This window comes from Macaca thibetana, chromosome 14, assembly GCF_024542745.1.
Source record: "Macaca thibetana thibetana isolate TM-01 chromosome 14, ASM2454274v1, whole genome shotgun sequence".
NCBI classification, from domain to species: Eukaryota; Metazoa; Chordata; class Mammalia; order Primates; family Cercopithecidae; genus Macaca; species Macaca thibetana.
The window spans coordinates 8,376,342-8,396,853 of NC_065591.1; the positions used below are offsets into that span (position 1 = coordinate 8,376,342).

The 20,512-nt window shown below is 54.8% G+C and overlaps 3 protein-coding genes across 5 annotated transcripts in view; 2 read left to right on the forward strand and 1 right to left on the reverse strand.

Moving 5' to 3' along the window:
• The window catches only part of EFEMP2 (EGF containing fibulin extracellular matrix protein 2), a 363,083-nt gene that overhangs the window by 242,464 nt on the left and 100,107 nt on the right, over positions 1–20,512 (forward strand). The window lies entirely within an intron of this gene.
• The window catches only part of CFL1 (cofilin 1), a 170,576-nt gene that overhangs the window by 38,698 nt on the left and 111,366 nt on the right, over positions 1–20,512 (forward strand). The window lies entirely within an intron of this gene.
• Positions 1,710–18,995, reverse strand: SART1 (spliceosome associated factor 1, recruiter of U4/U6.U5 tri-snRNP). Its single transcript, XM_050756835.1, has 20 exons — positions 18,483–18,995; positions 16,696–16,753; positions 16,231–16,286; positions 15,581–15,707; positions 15,352–15,457; positions 15,018–15,095; positions 14,803–14,902; positions 14,571–14,713; positions 14,233–14,439; positions 13,410–13,534; positions 13,207–13,322; positions 12,971–13,113; positions 4,237–4,410; positions 4,047–4,157; positions 3,711–3,798; positions 3,130–3,220; positions 2,884–3,019; positions 2,125–2,214; positions 1,900–2,021; positions 1,710–1,794 (listed from the first exon to the last, which is right to left on the reverse strand). The coding sequence occupies exons 1-20, from the start codon at positions 18,793–18,795 to the stop codon at positions 1,776–1,778; spliced, it is 2,403 nt and encodes an 800-aa protein (XP_050612792.1). The 5' UTR covers positions 18,796–18,995; the 3' UTR covers positions 1,710–1,775.

The window sequence follows — 20,512 nt, forward strand, 5'->3', positions numbered from 1 at the left end:
GCCCGGTCCCAACCCTGAAAGCACCTCCTAGGCTTCCTTTATTTTTTTTTGAAACAAGGTCTTACTCTGTTGCCCAGGCTGGAGTACAGTGGCACCATCTTGGCTCACTGTTACCTCGACATTCTGGGCTCCAGCGATTCTACTGAGTAGGTGGGATTACAGGCACCCGCCATCACACCATGTTTTTGTTTTTGTTTTGTATTTTTAGTCAAGATGGGGTTTTGCCATGTTGGTCAGACTAGTCTCGAACTCCTGGCCTCAAGTGATTCACCCACCTCAGCCTCCCAGAGGGCTGGGATTATAGGCGTGTGCCACTGTTCCCAGCTTCCTCCTAGGCTTTTGAAACTGCCCCAAGTCCTAGTCCCAGCCTAGACACCCCAGGACACCCTTCCTGAAGAAGCCCACGAAGCAGCCAAGATGAAAACAGAATCAAGAGTCAGACGTCAAACTACAGAGAATACAGAGCTCGAGGAAGGGCACCCAGAGACTCAGCCCTGCAGCTCCAGCCACACAACAGCAATAGCGTCAGTGCCAACCGTGCATCTTCAGGCTACTGGGTTTTGCACCTTGTCTACAGTTTTCTCACCCCAAGATTATTTAAAATTTTTTTATTTTTATTTTTTTTTGAGACAGGGTCTGAGTGTCACCCAGGCTAGAGTGCAGTGGCTCAATCAGGGCCCACTGCAGCCTGTCTCCCGGGTTCAAGCGATCCTCCCACCTCAGCATCCCAAGTAGCTGGGACTACAGGCGCTCACCACCACGCCTGGCTAATCTTTGTATTTTTGGCAGAGATGGGGTTTTGCCACGTTACTCAGGTTGGTCTCAAATTCCTGGGCTCAAACGATCCTCCTGCCTCAGCCTCCTAAAGTGCTGTGATTACAAGCGTGAGCCACCGTGCCCAGTTGATTATTTTTTAAAGTTCACAGTTTTTGTCAATTTATTTTTTGGTTTCATTTTTAAAATCTTAAAATGGGGGAGCCACCTGGGAAGTATGTGAGTGTACGTGGGGCCGGGCACCAGTGTCCTGGGCACCCAAGGTGGCCGTTTGTCTTTCTATGGATTTGAGGCTCACGTGTCCCCCCAGCAGCTCGGTCAAGCTCTATCACAGAGTTCAGGCCAAGGATCCCATTGTTCTGGGTCACTGCACGTGGGCAAGTCTCCCAGGAGGCACTGGGCTCAGCCCTCCCCATACCGCGTGCACAAAACACTCCCAGCCCTCCCCGTACCGCGTGCACAAAACACTCCCAGCCCTCCCCGTACCGCGTGCACAAAACACTCCCAGCCCAACCTTGGGAATTTCACTCCTCTAGACACAGACCAGAGTGGCACAGGACAGCCAAGACAGAAGGTGGCACCTGTGCCCTGCCCAAAACCTAATCCCCAGCCCACCAGGCTGGGCAGTCCTGGGCTGCCCTGGGCTCTCTGACAGGGAGAGATTACAGGACAGTGACCTGTGCAGCCCCCGAGGCCAGAAGAAAGCAGGGTGACGAGTTTCTAAAACCGCCTTCCACTTTCTATCAGAGAGCCGGCCCTGCAGAGATGTGACCGACAGCCAGGGGAGAAGGAAGGAGCCTCAGAGGACCCTTCTCGCTCTCTCTTCCGTCGTTTAGTTGTGTCATCTGATGGCCGGGTCTCACCTAGCAGGAGCCAGACTCTGTGCCACACCCAACCAAGGATCTAACCCTGGAATCTGTACCACGACCAGGGAGGAAAAAATAAGGAGGGAGCTTTATTTAATATGAAGGTTGCGGCGGGGCCGGGGAGGGAGGGCGCTGTCACTTGGTGATGGTGTTCCTGCAGAGAAGAACAGGGCGTGAGGCTGCAGAGGCGGGCACAGGCCACGCCACCTCTCCCCTCCCCACCCCACACACCCAACCCCACCAGCCTCAAGTCACTCACGCGTTCATGCTCTTGCCGCTGCCGCTGAGCACGATGTAGGGGGTCTTCTGAGCCTTCTGCTTCTCCTGGAGCAGGGCCACAGTGCCCAGGGGCGTGTCACTGGAGCTCATCTTCTTCAGGAGCTGCGGGGTCAGGGCCACTCAACAAGGGCTGCAGTAGGCCCCACACACCAGCCACCCCTGCCCCGGCAGGCGCAAGGCCCCCCACGTCCCCAAGAGCACCCACCGCCTCCTCATCCAGCTTCTTCATCCGCCGCTCTGTCTTCATCTTGCCTGAGCCCTTGCCATGGAAGCGGTGGGACAGCTGCCGGAAAGCCTGGGGACACAGGGCATGAGGGGAGCTGCAGAGCCCTGGCTGGGGCCGGAGCCACCTGTGCCCACAAGGTGTGTAGTAACAGGGCGGGTGTTGATTCACCCCAATGCCAGGCCTGGGGTGGTGGGAAGGGCATAGGAAAAGGGCACAGACCCTGGCACTCTGCAGGGCCCCAGCAGAGGCCGGGAGACCAGCTTGGCTAGCAGATGTGCTGCCATGGTGGCAGAGTACAGGGAACCTGGTGACCTGCCACGCAGGGGCGGGGCCTGGACGCTGGGGCTGGAGGGAGACAAACCCCAGAGAGCATGGGGGCAGCTGAGTGGTGGGCAGGAGGGTCGGGCAGCCTACAAGAGTGATGGAAGGGTCTGGATGCTGGAATGGCCCTGCGGGCCAGGAAAGCTGTTGAAGGGTTCACACGGGTGAGGACAGGAGGGCAGAGGTCCCGAGTGCCTGTTGGACCCTCCTGCCTGGCCTGCGAAAGGACTGCTGTGCCCACTAGAGACTAACTGAGGCAGAGCCCTTCTCGGCCCTGAGGGCCCCCTCCCTATCCGTGGCACTTCACCAGGCCCCCGGCCAGAGGCTGATGGAGCCAGGACCCTGGGGCATTGCACGGCCCTGGGCTTGGCCTCCCTGTGGCAGGCTGGGCCTCCGCCTGCAAAAGGCCCTGCTCACCTCCTTGGGTGTGAGTTTCCGGCCCGTCTCATCCACGTATTCGATCTTAACATCAGGTTTGTAGCCGTCCTTCTCCTTGAAGTCCTGTGTGAAGCCTCGGTACTCCTCCCGCCGGCTGTACTTGTCATCGATGGCCCTGGCCCGAGACAGAGGGGGCCTTAGTGTGAGGAGCTGCTGCCTGCTGTGTTCCTGCAGCTCCGAGCTGGCACAGGCCCATCAGCCCTGCACACACCCCGCCACACTCACATCTTATCCTCGATGCAGTACACGGCTGAAGGCAGCGACTTGTTGGGGGCCTTCACCCGGGCCACCTTCTGCACTGTGGTCTCCAGCAGCCCTAGGGACGGAGGGGTTGTGAGACTCCCAACCCCTTGAGGGCCGCAGCTCCAGGGCCGCCTGAGAACGTAGAGCAGGCCCTGTGGGGGCATCTCCCTTTCCTTGTCTCTGGAAAGCCATCAGGCCTGTTCTACAGGCAAAGCAAAGATGCCAGAAACGCGCCCCATGCCAAGGGCCACTGGCCAGGGAAATGCAGAGCTGGGGTCCTAACACCAGGGCTCTCTGTGCCACAGCTGGACCAGTTTCAACTCCGCTCTCCTTCCTGGAGCAGGTGTGGAGCCTCAAAGGCAGAGCAGACGGACAGACGCCGGGGTGGAGGGGAAGGAGTGGCTCTGGGCCAGGGAGTTGGCTCCAGCATTGGGACTGAAAGGGGCAGCAGAGGGGACCGGAGGGGACCCTGCCTGCACCTGCCGCACCGCAGGCCCTCACCAGCCCTTTTCCTGCTGCAGCACCCAGGCCCACCCAAGTTAGGGCTGCCCTGAGCTCCCTACCTTTGTTCTGACACAGGAGCAGGGCAGCCGCCAGCCCCCTATTCACGATCGGTTCCTCGTCCAGGATGGTGGTGGAGGAGGCTGAGAACTAGGGGACACGTGACAGAAGTGGTTAGCAGGCCATACCGGCTCTTCTCAGCCCCACCCACTGGTCACCACCCACCAGGCACCAGGCCTCCACAACATTTAATTTCCTCATTTACTCCTCAGATCGCCCTGAGAGGTCTGCAGAGCCCACTCTGGATGAGGAGGCTGAGGCTCTGGACACTGAGCCCAGTGCTCATCTCTAGTTTGAGCGCCACCCCCATGCCCACCCGCCAGCGGCGCAGCCCTCACATCCTGCTGCTGCTTCTCCTCGTCCAGGTTCACTGTGCTCCAGCCGATGTTCTCCTCCCCGTCAGATTCGGAGCCGCCGTTGGCCGAGCGCTCCTCATCCCGTTCAAAGTCCTGGGGCACAAAAGGCCAGGGTTGGTGCAGGCGCCCAGCCAGCCCAGGGAAGTGCAGGGTGGGGCCGCCCCAGACGCACCATGAGCTCCTCCTGTTCCTCGCGGTTGCCAGCCAGCCCGTAGGTGGGGATCTCCCCCAAGGTGCGGCAGAACTCGGACGTGGCGTTGAACACGATGGCCCCCTTCCGCTCAGGATCCTCATCCTCCTCCCAGCCCCGCTGGCGAGACTCCAGCTTCTTCACAATCTCCACCACCTGGGGGAGGGAGCAGCTGTGGGCAAACCCAGCAGTTTCTGGGGTGATGCCATTGAGACCCAAGAACCCAAGGGTCCTCCCTGGCAGCAGCAAGACAGGCCACGCCCACAGCCCATGCAGGCCCAGCTGCTCTCTGCCTCCTGACTCCACTCTGCACCTCTTTCACTGGGGTCACTGTTCTGCTCCAAACCCGTCAATGGGTTTGGATGCCCTTTAAATGAACACCCAATATCCTACAGGGCCTTCCTGACCAGGCCTGTGCCGATCCCCCTCCAAAGCCCCTCGCACACTACTTCAGCCTCAAGCTCCTTCCTCCAGGGTCCCTCCTGCCACTCGCCCCTCCCCCAACAAACCCATTTCAGGACTCTCTAGACAGCACTTCTAGAACCCTCAGTGCGGTGAGGTGGCCCACTCTTTTGACTTCCCACAGCCTAGCTTCTCGCTTCCTGCTTCACCAAGAAAGCAGGTTCCGTGACATGGGAAGAGAACTCGCTCGTGCTGCCAGCACTGAATCCAGCGACCCCCCACAGGCACCAGCACCCTCTGCTTTCCCTCCTGTCGCAGATGCCCAGCCACACGCAACGATTACCCACTATCTCCCCTCTTAAAAAAACTCCTTCCTCAACCCTGCAGCCCCAACAGCAAACTCCTCACTCCTTAGTGAAGGTTCGAGTCACTATGTCCACTTCTGCATCCCTCTTCTATTTTATATGACATTCATTTTTTTTTTTTTTTTTGAGACGGAGTCTGGCTCTGTCACCCAGGCTGGAGTGCAGTGGCGCGATCTCGGCTCACTGCAAGCTCCGCCTCCCGGGTTTACGCCATTCTCCTGCCTCAGCCTCCCGAGTAGCTGGGACTACAGGCGCCCGCCACCTCGCCCGGCTAGTTTTTTGTATTTTTTAGTAGAGACGGGGTTTCACCGTGTTAGCCAGGATGGTCTCGATCTCCTGACCTCGTGATCCGCCCGTCTCGGCCTCCCAAAGTGCTGGGATTACAGGCTTGAGCCACCGCGCCCGGCCGACATTCATTTTTTTAAAAAATCTTCTGAGGCAGGTGGATTGCTTGAGTTTGGGAGATCGAGACCAGCCTGGGCAACATGCCCAAATCCCATCTCTACAAAAAATATAAAAATCAGCCATTGTGGTCGCACACGCCTATAGTCTCAGCTACTGGAGGCTGAAGTGGGAGAATTGCTTGAGCTTGGGAGTTCAAGGCTGCCAAGATCACACCACTGCACTCAAGAGTGGGCAACAGAGTGAAACCCTGTCTCAAAAAAAAAAAAAAAAAAAAATCTCCCAGGGGCTGGGTGTGGTCGCTCACATCTGTAATCCTAGCACTTTGGGAGGCCAAGGCTAGAGCATCACTTGAGCCCAAGAGTTCGAGACCAGCCTGGGCAATAAGGTGAAACACAGTCTCTACAAAAAATACAAAGATCAACCAGGCATTGTGGTGTATGCCTGTAGTCTCAGCTACTTGGGAGGCTGGGGTGGGTGGATCGCTTGAGCCTGGAGGTCGAAGCTAGGGTGAGCCGTGATGTTGCCACTGCACTCAAGCCTGGGCTGAGCAATACCCTGTCTCAAAAAAAAAAAAAAAATCTTCCAGGACATCCAGGAACATTTATTTTTTTAATGAATTTCATTGTAAACATAAAAGGGGGTATATCTAATGCATCATACGCTATTTACTTATTGAGATCATCTCACTCTGTCACCCATGCTGGAGTGCAATGGCATGATCTCTGCTCACTGTAATCTCCACCTCCCAGGTTCAAGTGATTCTCCTGCCTCAGCCTCCTCAGTAGCTAGGACTACAGGTACATGCCCCCACGACCAGCTGATTTTTGTATTTTTAGTAGACACAGGGTTTCACCATGTTGCCCAGGCTGGTCCCGAAACCAACTTCCAGTGATCCACCCACCTTGGCCTCCCAAAGTGCTGGGATTACAGGTATGAACCATCACACCCAGCTGCTATGCTTTTTTTTTTTTTTTTTTGAGACAGAGTCTCGCTGTTGGCCAGGCTGGAGTGAAGTGGCACCATCTTGACTCACTGCGACCTCTGCCTCTCGGGTTCAAGTGATTCTCCTGCCTCAGCCTCCTGAGTAGCTGGGATTACAGGCATGCGCCACCACGCCCAGCTAATTTTTTTTTGTATTTTTAGTAGAGACGGGGTTTCACCATGTTGGCCAGGATGGTCTCGATCTCCCGATCTCATGATCCACCCGCCTCGGCCTCCCAAAGTGCTGGGATTACAGGCGTGAGCCACCACGCCCGGTCGCTGATGTGCTTTTTAAAACAGTAACTAAACACACACCCATGTCCCTCTGCCTTGGGCTGGGGCAGCATCGCTAATGCCCTGCTCAGACCTGAGCATCCCCTCCCCATCTGTGTTCATGACTCATCAGCTTGTCTTCATGGCTTTGGCACATAAGGACCTGCCCCTGAACAGTTATTTTGTTGTGTATTAAGTATTCTACAACCTGAGCCACACTGTACGACTCTTCTATAATTTGTTTTGTAAAAAAATCTGTGCCTCCGAGAGTAACCCTGATGCACATGGCTGTAGCTCATCAGTTTCCACTATGGAATCACAGCCCGTGAGCTGGATGCTCCTCGATGTCCAGCCCACTAAGGACGGACTTTTTTTGTCACAAGTACTGCAGCTGCAGGCCCACTGACACTGTCTCCTGGTGCAGGTGGGCACACTCAGGAGAGGTGTGGGGTGAGCCCGGGGCACACACACGTTCCCTCTCGTCTGATTAGACTCCTGCCCATGGCTGTGAGCAGCGTGGCTGAGGATTCTGGCCGCTCCACGTCTTTACTCATACTCGCTACTGTTTCAGGCTTGGACCTTTATGCAGAATTGTTTGGGGGTGGCAGGTGCCTCACTGTTTTAGCTCAGCTTTCCGTGATCCCTCCTGAAGCTGGGTTCAGCGGGTATTTTTCTGGTCAGTTAGGCTTTCTCTTCTGTGAACTGCCTGTCTTACCTACATCTTTCGCCTATTTTCTGTTTTGTTGATTTGTTTTGTCTGTTGGTATACTCTTGACACCAACCCATTCTTGGTTGTATATATGGCCAAATATCTTTTTTTGGTCTGTGTTTTTATATTCTTCATATGTTTTGTAAAAAAAAAAAACAAAAAACTTATGTTCCAATTTCTTTTTTTTTTTTGAGATGGAGTCTCGCTCTGTCGCCCAGGCTGGAGTGCAGTGGCCGGATCTCAGCTCACTGTAAGCTCCGCCTCCTGGGTTCACACTACTCTCCTGCCTCAGCCTCCCGAGTAGCTGGGACTACAGGCGCCCGCCACCACGCCCAGCTATTTGTTTTTGTGTGTGTGTGTGTTTTTTTTTTTTAGACAGAGTTTCAATCTTGTCACCCAGACTGGAGTGCAATGGCACCATCTCGGCTCACTGCAACCTCTGCCTCCCAGGTTCAAGTGATTCTCCTGCCTCAGCCTCCCGAAGTAGCTGGGATTACAGGCGCCCACCACCACGCCCAGCTAATTTTTTTGTACTTTTAGTTGAGATGGGGTTTCACCATGTTGGCCAGGTTGGTCTTGAACTCCTGACCTCAGGTGATCCAACCACCCGCCTCGGCCTCCCAAAGTGCTAAGATTACAGGAGTGAGCCACCACGCCTGGCCTTTTTTGTATTTTTTTTAGTAGAGATGGGGTTTTACCATGTTAGCCAGGATGGTCTCGATCTGCTGACCTCGTGATCTGCCCGCCTCTGCCTCCCAAAAAGCGTTGGGATTACAGGCCACCGTGCCCGGCCACACATTCTCAATTTCTATGTAGTTATATGTTCACTTTTTTCTTCATGGTTTCTTGAAGAAACCCACCCATGGAACCTGTTTCTTTTTCTTTTTTTTTTTTTTTGAGACAGGATCTTGTTCTATCACCCAGGCTGGAGTGCAGTGGCCCAGTCATAGCTGACTGTAACCTCGAAGTCCTAGACTCAAGCAATTCTCCTGCCACAGCCTCCGGCATCGCTGGGGCTTCAGACACATGCCACCATGCCCAGCTAATTAAAAACACATTTTTAGAGATGGGTTTGGCCAGGGGGAGGGGGGCCTTGCTATGTTGCCCAGGCTGGTCTCGAACTCCTGGCCTCAAGCAATTCTCCTGCCTTGGCTTTGCTAACAACTTAAACAAATCTTTTCTACCAAAAAGTTAGAAATGTAATTTCCTTAGTTTGATTCCGAAATGTTATGTTTTTACTTTGAAGTTCTTAATCTATCTGCAAGGTGTGAGGTACAAACCCAATTTCACTTTTTCCCCAAATAAATAGATAACTGACTGTCCCAAATCCACTCACTGCACTGATAAGCATCTCTTTCCACTGGGACACGGTTCTGTCTCGGGGCCCCTCTGTCTGGTCTCTGTCCTATTAATCTATCCTTATGCAATCCCACACTGCCACAATGCCCCTACTTTATCCAATTTCAGAATCAGTTTGCCAGCTTCGAAAACAGTCCCTACTGGGATTTGTACTGGAATTGCATTTAACCTAGAAACGAACTACATGATATGGACATCTTGACGATATGCTGTCCTATCTAGGAACTATGTACCCCCTAAATTCATATGGGGAAGCCCTAACCCCCAATGACTGTATGTGGACAGAGTACCTTTAGGGAGGTGGAGATTGCAGTGAGCTGATAGGAGCCACTGCGCCCCAACCTGGGCGACAAAGTGGGACGCTGTCACAAAACAAAACAATCAAGGATTCTCTCTGTCTTCTCCATCCTTTCTTTCTAGCTCATTGACTGTATTAACCTCAATCTAGTAATTCTTCAACCACATCACGACTCCAGGCCCTGTCCTCATACCCATCACTCTCTGTTATGTCCCTCAGTACCCAGTTTAGACTCGGGGGAAATCAACAGAACCTCTCCTTTGTGAAACGCTTAACTGCCTTGTCCCTCCTCCCTAGAAAACCCAATCCTCAATCCCACCATCTACCGCTTCAGGGCATTAATCCCACCATCCCCCTCCTCAGCTCATTAATCCCACCATCCTCCTCCTCGACTCATTAATCCCACCATCCCCCTCCTCAGCAGCCCATTAATCTCACCATCCTCCTCCTCAACTCATTAATCCCACCATTCGCCTCCTCAGCAGCCCATTAATCCCACCATCCTCCTCCTCAGCTCATTAATCCCACCATTCCCCTCCTCAGCAGCCCATTAATCCCACCATCCTCCTCCTCAACTCATTAATCCCACCATCCCCCTCCTCAGCAGCCCATTAATCTCACCATCCTCCTCCTCGACTCATTAATCCCACCATCCCCCTCCTCAGCAGCCCATTAATCTCACCATCCTCCTCCTCAACTCATTAATCCCACCATCCCCCTCCTCAGCAGCCCATTAATCCCATCCTCCTCCTCAGCTCATTAATCCCACCATCCCCCTCCTCAGCAGCCCATTAATCTCACCATCCTCCTCCTCAACTCATTAATCCCACCATCCCCCTCCTCAGCAGCCCATTAATCTCACCATCCTCCTCCTCAACTCATTAATCCCACCATCCCCCTCCTCAGCCCATTAATCCCACCATCCCCGCTGCCTGGCAGGCCTGCTCTTCTCCAGTGGTATGTCTGCCCACCACTCTCCAGAACAGCATCTCCCGTCTCTTTGCACCGCCACCCCTGCCACCTCGTCACTCGAAAACACCGGAACAATCGGACATGGGCTGCCTTGACTTCCCCTAACCAAGGTCACCACAGCTGCTGTGCCCTCCCCACCTTCCCTCCCGAAATACATGACGACACGAGCTGGCTTCACTCAAGCCCACCCTCCATTTGTACTCTAGGCTCCACCACTGCCTGCCAAAATCTTTTTCCTCTTCCGTCACAAATTTGTCTCCCCCACATACTCTAGCATCTCCATTAGTCAGAAAAAGGCTCCTTTGCGGGTGTGAAACTTGACTGGATGCTGCTTACAACAAAAAATTAAAAAGACATTTTGGGGGATAACTGGAAAGTCTGGGCATGCGAGCTGCTGTTTTACAGCATTTATGGGCTTGTTAGGGCAGTGTGCTTATGCGGGAGAAGGCCCTGATTTCGCGAGATGCCTGCTGAAGTAGTTAAGGATGCAGTGTCATGATATCTGCAACTTGCAGTGGTCAGCAAAAAAAGAAGAGAAAGAAAAGAACTGTAACAATATTTATAATTACTGACTCTAGAAGACAAAGGTGTTCACTGTGACAGGCTTTCCACTTTTCTGCCTGCACAGTGTGTGGGGTGTGGCTCATATGTTTAAAAAACCTTCTAGGTGGCCAGGCGCAGTGGCTCATGCCTGTAATCCCAGCACTTTGGGAGGCTGAGGCAGGTATATCATGAGGTCAGGAGTTTGAGACCAGCCTGACCAACATGGTGAAACCCCGTTCCTTCTAAAAATACAAAAATCAGCTGGGTGTAGCGGTGTGCACCTGTAGTTCCAGCTACTCAGGAGGCTGAGACAGGAGAATTGCTTGAGCCCGGGAGGTGGAGGTTGCAGTGAGCCGAGATCGTGCCACTGCACTCCAGCCTGGCAACAGAGCAAGACTCCGTCTCAAAAAACAACAACAACAAAAACTTTCTAGGCTAGACCAGGCCTGGTGGCTCAAGCCTGTAACCCCAGTACTTTGGGAGGTGGAGGCGAGAGGATCGTTTGAGCTCAGGAATTTAAGACCAGCCTGAGCAACACACTGAGACCCTCTACAAAAATTTTACAAATTTGCCAGGTGTGGTGGCACATGTCTGTGCTCTCAGCTACTTGAGAGGCTGAGGCAGGAGGATCCCTTGAGCCCGGGAGTTCAAGGCTGCAGTGAACTATGATCACGCCACTGCACTCCAGCCTGGGCAACAGAACGAGACCTTGTTTCTTAAAACAACAACAACAGAAACAACTTCCTAGGTGAGTCTAATGTTCAGGCAGGCTAAGATCCATGGGACTAATACCCTTATGTTCATTTCAGTCATAAAACAGCCCTGTCAGCCTATCACCCCATTTATCTGTTCGTTTTTAGAGCCAGGCCATGCAAACTATGTCCCACCACCTGTTCTTAGAAATAAAGTGTTACTGGAACCCAGTCATGCCCACTCACTTAGAGACTGTCTTGGCTGTTTTCCCTACAACAGCAGAGCACCCAAGGTGCCGGACAGAGACCATATGCCCTTAAACCTCAAACACGTCCTCTCCAGCCCTTTAAACCTCAAATCCGTCCTCTCCAGTCCGGACCGGCCTCCGTCCCGGGTGCAGCCCTCACTTCCTCAACTCCCCTGTCCTCCCGGTCCTCAATCCACTGCAACTGTCCCCTCTTTGCCTGCCAGTGGTATCAGAAGCCTCCCTCCCTTGCTCCCTCTCCTGGACACCCTTTCTTGGCTTCTTCCTAGGTGAGAAGTGTGGGGTCGGGCTAAAAATGTGGCCTCTGGAATGACAGAGGTGACAGAACCTCCCTCATAGGGTGTTGCTGGGAGGATGGAATGAATCAGCAAACACAGAGCAGGCGGGCAGTGCCTGGCACACTGTGCCTGTGGGGCAGCGATGACCGTGGGCTCAAGGCTCCCCCTGCATTGGCCTCCTGACCTCTCCGTCTCAGCTCACACCACCCCCTCACTCTCTGCTCTGCTCCGGCCTCCCTGGCCCTCAGGCACTCTAAGGTCTCTTCTCCTGAGATACCTGCTGGTTGATCTACCACCTAAACGCCAGCCTGTCACCTGCTGCCACCCCTAATCCCCCGCAAGGCTGGCTCTTCTGTGTGACTCAAGTCTCAGCTGAACTAGTACCTTGGAAAGGTCTTCCCCGCACTCCCCCGTCTAAGATCCCAACCCCAGCACATTATATTGGCCTACTGAGTGCCCAGCTCCTGTCACCATCAGAAATTACCGTTCCTGCGTTCACCAGGTCACTGCTGCTCCCTAAGCTCTCCCCTACACACTCTAGAAAGCCACTTCTCTGAGTCCAGGGCCCCGTGGCTGTCCTGTTCACCAATGACCTTCTCGGCCCAAGAACAATGCACTACTCACAGCAGGCATTCAACAAACATGCACAGGAAGAGAGAGGCCAGGAAAGGATCCCCTACTAAAGCAGGCATCTAAAAACTTTTGCAAAACATGACTTTTAAACAGAAAACGTGACTTTAACCAGGGCTGGTCGCAGTGGCTCACACCTGTAATCTTAGCATTTTTGGAGGCCGAGGCAGGCAGATCATGAGGTCAGGAGTTGGAGACCAGCCTGGCCAACACGGTGAAACCCCGTCTCTACTAAAAATACAAAAATTAGCCGGGTGTGGTGGCAGGTGCCTGTAATCCCAGCCACTCAGGAGGCTAAGGAATGAGAATCACTTGAACCAGGGAGGCGGAGGCTGCAGTGAGCCGAGGCCACGCCATTGCACTCCAGCCTGGGCGACAGAGCAAAACACTTGTCTCAAAAAAAAACAAAACCCAGAAAACAAAAAACAAATGGAAAAGAGGCTTCAGACAGGAATGTGGCTGTTGCCTATGACACATGTGCTCGTGAGGACAGGTGACTGCTGACGCACTGGTAGCCCCAGGCCTGCCCATGCCCAGCCTCACCTTCTCGCCACTGTCTCGCAGCTGCTGCAGCTGCTGTAACTGTCGCAGCCGGCGTCCCTTCTCCAGCTGCTTCTGCAGCTCCAGCTCCGCCTCGTCCTCCTCCAGCACCTGCGGGGACCCCGGCTGTGGAGCTCCACCTTCCTCTGGGGGATACACAGGGGATGCCTGCTCAGACAATCTCCTCCAACCCGGGGCTCCTGTCCCTGCCCCCTCCCACCCCCTGGCCAGGCGCTCACCCTCATCACTGATGTCCATGTTCTCCACTCGGGTGTCATCCGACGGCAGGGGCTGAGGCACGGGCTCCTTCTCCTCCTCCACCTCAGACACTCGGCGGCGACCCCGTCCCCGCAGTCTGAGGGAAGGAGGCCTCTCTGGTGAGCACCAGCCCCCGGGACACCCCAGCCCAGCCCTCTCAGCCCACCATGGTGTCCAAGCCCACCTGGAACCAAAGTCCCCATCCTGAGTCTGGTCCCCGAGAGGCAACAGGTCATCCGCCCGCACTACGACCTCCTTCTCCTTCTTGCGGATTTTCCTCACCCTCCGCTTGGTCCTTCTAAAGGCCACCTGAGGGGAAGAGGGAGGCGTGGGGCGGGGCGGGGAAAGGCAGGCCACCACAAGCCCGCGAGGATGAACACTTCTTTGGTGTTCTTCTGTGCTAGCCAGTGTCCTGAGCACTTCTCACACATGAGCAACACGTGGGGTGGTTACTATCTCCCTTCCACTGGTGATTAGGGAAACTGGGGCACAGAGAGGTTAAGTACCTTCCCCAAGGTCGCCCAGCTCCTAGGTGGGAAAGCCGGGCAGTCTGGCTCCAGAGTCCTGCTCTTACCCACTGAGCAAGACGCCTACTACACCAGCTGACTACCTCACATTCACACAGTCACTCTGCGGACAGAATCCACGCACACCTTTCCAGTCACCCCTCACCCACACTGTCACTCATCCTCACAGCAACCTCAGGAGGTGGCTCCTATCACTGCCACTCCAGATGGGGCGCCCCAGGCTCACAGTTAAATGGCTTACCCAAGGCACAAGCTGGCAGTATGGCAGAGCAGAAACACCAACTGGGGCCCATCTGGCTCAGCAGCCCTGACCCGTCAACACCTGCTGCCTCCCCAGGTTGCCATTTACTGCTTGCCCACGAGGCCAAGCGCTTTGTGAACAGAAATACTTGCCCTCTCTTCCCAGTGCCTGCGGGCAGCGCAGGAGCCCCAAGGGGAGGGAGAATCATGACCCCAAGTACAAGGCGCAAGAGGGCTCACCATCTCCTCGGGTGTGAGGTACTCGGAGGCCAGCCGGGGCCCCACCGTGCTCAGGGACTGAGCCTGCAGCCGCAGCTTGGCCCGGATCTCCTCCAACTCCCGTTCCCGCAGGCCATCGGCCATGCCCCCCTGCTCCAAGCGGAAGGAATGCGGCTGCTCCCCCTCAAGCTCTTCGTCGTACTTGGACAGGATAGAGCGAGGTTTTTGCTGCAAGGTAAGAGGTACAGGTTGGGACCCAGGGTGGCTCCTGAAAAGCCACTGAGCCACCACCTCCTCAGAGCCCCTATTCCCGACATTCTCCACCCCAGCCCCCGCCGCCCAGCCTGCTTGGGCCGTGCCTGCGCCAGGTTGTCCACACTCTCGTCCTCGGCATAAGGCAGGTAGTCGGGCTTCTTCTTCCGCAGCTCCACATTCTTCTCTGCCCGCTCCTTATCCACCAGGTTCACGTTCACCAGCACGTCCTCCTCCTCCTGCAGCACGCCTGCGGGCAGCACAGAGCAGTGGCCATTCACACTTGTCCACAACTCAGCAGAGGCTGTGCCCCGACCCAAGGCACCCAGCTCGCGTCACCTTTGTCCTTAAGGGTGAGGATCATGGTCTCCCCTTCTCGGAAGGAATCAATGGCATGCTCCACGGTGAGGCCCTGCAGGTCCCGGGCACTGTACAGGTCCTAACAGAAGAATCAGGCGAGTAAAGAACCTCCCTCCATGCGCCCAACCTTGGGATTCCAGCATCAAGGCCGCCAGTGTGCCCTGCACCACCCACCCCGGCTGCTGCAGCCTCACCTGCCGTCTCTGCCCGAACTCCTCCTCTACCAGAGTGCTGACACCAAACTCTTGGTCCATCTCCTCCAGTAACTTTGCCTATGGGACAGGGAGGGGTGACCTAGGACCTCAGGCCACTCAGCACCACCAGAAAACACTCAGGGCTCTACCAAGCGGAGTGCAAAAAGAGCAGGCCTTGCAGGAAAGTTGCTGAGAATCCAAAGCGGATGCTACCAACCACAGCCCATCCCCTCTCCGAACCCCGTCTCACCTCTCTGGGGTCGACCCCTGCCTCAGTGCCCAGTCAGGCCAGCAAAAGCACTGGGCAACCACCCCATGCTGCCCAGGTGCTCACCCTCTTCTCTGCCAGGTCTTTCTCCTTCTGCAGCTGCCGGCTCCTCTCGATCCAGGCTGCAGTGTCGTCCAGCCAGGGATCATCCTCTCCTAGGGTCTTTATCTTCCTGAAGAGGGGAGAAAGTGATGCTCCAGGAGCCCAGCTCCTGCTCCCAACCCCACTCAAAAGGCAGCCAAGGATGGTGGCCTCCCCAGCCCTTCCCTTGCCTGCCCTGGCCAGGACCCCTCACCCCAGCTTTTGGTTCAGCAGGCGCTTCTCCTTGGCAGCCGCCAGCTTCTCCCGCAGCTCCTCTCGCTGTCGCAAGGCCATAGGATTGATGACATCGGCTGTCACGGGCTCCTCCTTGGTGCCCGCCTCTGGAAGGGGGGCCCAGACGTGAGGCTATGCCCGCCCATGGCTGGTGGGGAGAGGAGGGAGCCACTCACCCTGCCCCCTTCCAGCTCAGGGGGCCAGAAGGGGTCAGGACAGGAAGGAACAATCCTTCACCTCCCTGCTCCCACTTCGTCCCCACACTCCTGGCCAACCCATGCAGCACGACAGGACCCTCTGTGGCTTCCAAAGCTCCTCAAATTGTGCTTTAAAGAAAAACAACAGACCCACCCCCGCACAGCCCAGTTTGCAGCAAGCGTGCACATCTTCCAGTCCATCTAACAACACCTCACAGCCAGAGTGAGTATGCGACGGCCACGGCTCTAACTCAGAAAACAAGCAGAGCCCCAGGTCCACATTAGAACAGCAAGAAGGGACCTCGTGCCTTCCGGCAAATATGCATGTGTAAGACCACTAAACCGTGCTGAACCTGCCCTCTAATCCCACCTTCTTCAAAGACCCCTTCAGATGGCCCTCTCCCCCAAACCCCATCCTCAGCCCCATACTCACCCTTCTTGATGGCATTGACCTCCAAGGGTTTCAGCCCCAACTTTGCCCGGAGTTTACTGAGAACAAGAGATACAAGTGTTAGGGGCTATCAAAGGATACAAGTGTTAGGGGCTATCAAAGACACAGGGCGCCATGTGCATTTCCAAACAGACAGGAGAAGAAACAGGGTGGGAGTGAGCGGTCCCAAACACACAGTCTGCCCCAGGAAGCCTAGGACACTGGGAAGGGCCCTGGCCTCCAAAGCAGGAAACATGGGCGCCAGCCTGGTCTGCATCTAACCGGTGAATGCCACTTTACTCTTAGGTATTAGTTTCCTCTTCTATAACTCTACTGTTTGCTAAGATGATCTATACAACCTTTCCAACTCCAATTAGCACACTTTCATGTGAGAAAGCCTCCCCAGGGCTGGCCCCAGAGCCACCTATCTTAGAAAAACAAAGTGGAAACAAGGGAGACAGTACTCACTTGGTCTCCTCAATGCTGAGTGAGGAGGCATCGCCTGAGCTAGTTTTGGAGCTGGCAGCTGGAAGAAGAAGAAGCATGGCTCAGGAGCTGAACATAGGGCCAACAAGCCAGCATCATTGCCTCCAACTGCAGGATCAAAGATGAGGGCCCCTCACCAGCACCTGGGCCTGATGAAACACCAGAAAACAGCAGCTTCTTCCACCCAAGCTCCCCAGCAGCTCCTCTGCCTGAGTCCAGTCTCAGAGCCCTGCCTCTTCTGCGCACCTTCCTATCCTGACCCAAGAGATCCAAACTGCTACAGTCACCATTCTGCCCTCTCCTTTTTTCTTTCATTTTTTTTTTTTTTTAAGAGACAAGGTCTCTTAAAGAGATGGAGCAAGACTTTGTCTCAAAAAAAAAAAAAAAACACCTCTTCCTTTCCTGCATTCCCATCCTGTATCTTAAAGGCTCCACTCTCCACCTGGGCCCTGGATCCCAATCTCTCCAGGCTCCCCAAAGTCACCAGTCTCCTTCATTTCTAATCTAATGGGTTCTTTTCAGTTCTGGTTTTCCTTGATCTCCTGTGGTATATGGGACTGCTGATCACTCCCTCCTTCTAACAATACTCTATTTCCAAAGTTCCCATGACACAAAGGTTTTCCTGCCTCTTTGGTTACTCTATCTCCTTTTTTTGGTAACATCTTTCTCTGCCTACTACTAACATAAGGGCATTTCTCAGGTTCTATTCCTGACCCCGGCTTCTCATGTCGCATTCTTTCGCGGGCTTCACTGGCCACCCAGATACTGACTCCCAATGGCTTTATCCAGTCCAAACTCTGGATTTCCCTATGCACATAAACCTTGACAACCCCAAAAGTGAATTATCTTCCCCCACCCCGCTCCAAATCTCCTTCTCTTCCCTACTCCTCAATTTCAGTAGAAATGACACCCACTACCTATCTGGCTGCTCAAGCCAAAATTCAAGGAGTCATCCTCAATTCCTTCTCCTTCCCACCCTCATACAAGTACTGAGTTCTGTTCATTCCTCCTCCAAAACACCTCTCCAACCTGTCCACTTCTCTCCACTTCACTGCTGCTGCCTTGGTGCAGGCCACCATCAGCCCTCACCTGGTCTGTAGCCCTCCTGATTTCCTGGTCTCCAATCCCGACTACCTTTGACTAAGTTCTCAATCCAGTAATGTTTACAAAATACGGATTTGAGCAACTCACTCCTCAACTCACAGCCAAGGCTCCCTACTACCTTGTCAAGACAATCTACATTTCTTAACAGAGCCTACAGTACAGGGTCCTTTGCGTTCACATCCCTGCCTATCTTACTCCTTCATTTCTCTACCAGGAGCCCTACACGATTCGTCCAATACGATTCGTCAAATACCAGGTTTTTCTTGCCTCTGCATATGCTGACACTACTTCATTCATTCATTCAACACATTTATTGAGAATCTGTGACTGTACCAGACAACTGAGAAAAACGGAAGCTCTCTATCCTCAAGGAGCCAGGTGGAGACAGTCTACCTCTAATCCCAAACAATCGTAGAAAAGCTTTTTTGAGACAGAGTCTCGCTTTGTTGCCCAGGCTGCAGTGCACTGGCGGGATCGCAGCACACTGCAGCCTCTAACTCCTGGGCTCATGGGATCCCGTAGAAAGACTATTTAATAAGAGTTGATATAGACAGTCTGGGGGTTTCCCGATCCGGAGAGCTTTGCTGACACTGTGCGCACACCCAGACCCGCACGTTCCGGGACCCCTGCCCGACCCGCCCCCTGCGCAGGCCCCGCCTCCTCACCGGCCTCATAGCCGTCATCGCGTTTCTCCCGCTTCACACGCCGCTCCGAGGGCTCTGCCTGGCTGCGCTCCCGCCCGTGCGTGCTGCTCCGGGCCTCAGCTTCGGCCCCGCGCCGCCCGCTCCCGCGCTCGCCCCCACGTTCCCGGCTCCGCTTCCGTCGTTCGCCACCGCTACCGCCACTGCCGCCACTCCGGTGCTTGTGTTTTTTGTGTTCCCGGTGCCGCGGCGGCTGCTCGGTGGCGCCCCCGGTGCCGGCCGCCGCCGTCGTCCCGGTCGCCTCCTTCTCTCCGCGGTGCTTCTTGGACGACCCCATAGTGGCACGTCCACTCCAAGCCCGGCTACCGCCGAGCCCAGACAACGCAAAATGGGAATACTTCCGGGTCGCTCGGCAGCCGCTGTCGTGTTGCCGGAAACTAAGAGCGGCTGCTTCCGTCGCTCGCCCTGGAGCCGGCCCCAGAGGCTCATGGGAAGACCGGGATCACTGCTCCAGTGCACATTCGCGCCGTCGCGGGTCGGGTGGGTTCTTTGAGCCAGTGGTCCCGTTGTGCATGCGCTACTCAAGGGAAGCGGAATTAACCCGGAGATGGGATCCCAGAACTGGAAGGACTTAGAGGGCATTAAGCCAGTGTCTTCGTGGCTGGAAGTTCCTCCCCGGCATCCCTGCGCTTGCACTTCACCGACAACGGGGTGTTCACTACCTCACGGCCTTTCCGTAGACACCTCCCTCCTACAATGGGCGCTCGCTTAGTGGACTCCTAGGGTCGTGGCTTCAGCGGGTGGTGTTTTCCCGTTATCTCCAATTCCATAGCCCAGTTTCCGACCCGCTATAACTAGTATCGTTAGGGAACGCTTCCTTCCCACGTTCCCTGTTTTTTTTGTTTTGTTTTTTTCCCTTGAGATAGGATCTCACTCTGTTGCTCAGGCTGGAGTGCAGTGGCGCGATCACGGCGCACTGCAGCCTCGACCTCCCGCGCTCAAGTGATCCTACCCCCTCAGCCTTCCCACTAGCTGGGACTACTACGAATGAACGCTACCACGCCCCTTTAATTTTTGTATTTTTTTGTAGATGGGCGGGGGGTGTCTCGAACTCCTGAAGCCAGGCTATCCACCCGCCTTGGCCTCCCGAAGTGCTGAGATTACAGGCATGCGCCCCTGCGCCCAGCCCTGGATTGGATTTTTTAAACCCGCGCCCCGTGAACTGTTAAGACTGAAGGAGCGCCACATGAGCGTCAGTGTATCCTTGGAACCCCTGAAATTGAATGCAAAATGTGGCACATCTGTGTGTATGAGTTTTTTTCTTGAGGAGAGGAGCCCTAACTTAAAACTACTGGGACTTAAAACTCCAGTGCAGGCCGGGCGCGATGGCTCACGCCTGTAATCCTAGCACTTTGGGAGGCCGAGGCAGGCGAATCACAAGGTCAAGCGATCGAGACCATCCTGGCCAATATGGTAAAACCCCGTCTCTACTAAAAATACAAAAATTAGCTGGGTGTGGTGGCGCGCGCCTGTAGTCCCAGGTACTCAGGAGGCTGAGGCAGGAGAATGGCGTGAACCCGGGAGGCGGAGCTTGCAGTGAGCCGAGATCACGCCACTGCACTCCAGCCTGGGCAGCAGAGCGAGACTCCGTCTCAAAAAAAAAAAAAAAAAAAAAAAAAAAAGCCCAGAGCACGCAATCCCAATCGGTCCTGAAACCCCTCCCCTCACCCAAGGGTTGCTCAGTCTGTGGCTCCCTGCCTTGCACAACTCAACATGTGTTAGGATGTGAGCGTGTGTTAGGATGTGAGCGTGTGTTAGGATGTGAGCGTGTGTTGGGATATGAGTATGTGTTAGGATATAAGCGTGTTTTGGGATGTGAGCGTGGGTTGGGATATGTATGCACCCGTTTAAGGGCCCACGCCCTCTCCCACTCACTGGGCATCCTCAGAGGCAGGAGTCATTCCGTCTTATTGACGCTTGAATTTATAGGACCCAACATATACATTGAAGATGGGGTGGAGAAGTTACAGCTCTTGCTCTTTGAGATGTCCCCA

Coding starts and splice junctions, on each gene's coding strand:
- SART1 (XM_050756835.1), bottom strand. CDS start 18,795: ATGGGGTCGTCCAAGAAGCACCGCGGAGAGAAGGAGGCGACCGGGACG. Junction 16,287..16,695: donor CTCAGCATTGAGGAGACCAA/GTGAGTACTGTC, acceptor TCTTGTTCTCAG/TAAACTCCGGGCAAAGTTGG. Junction 15,708..16,230: donor GGTCAATGCCATCAAGAAGG/GTGAGTATGGGG, acceptor CCCCCCTTCCAG/AGGCGGGCACCAAGGAGGAG.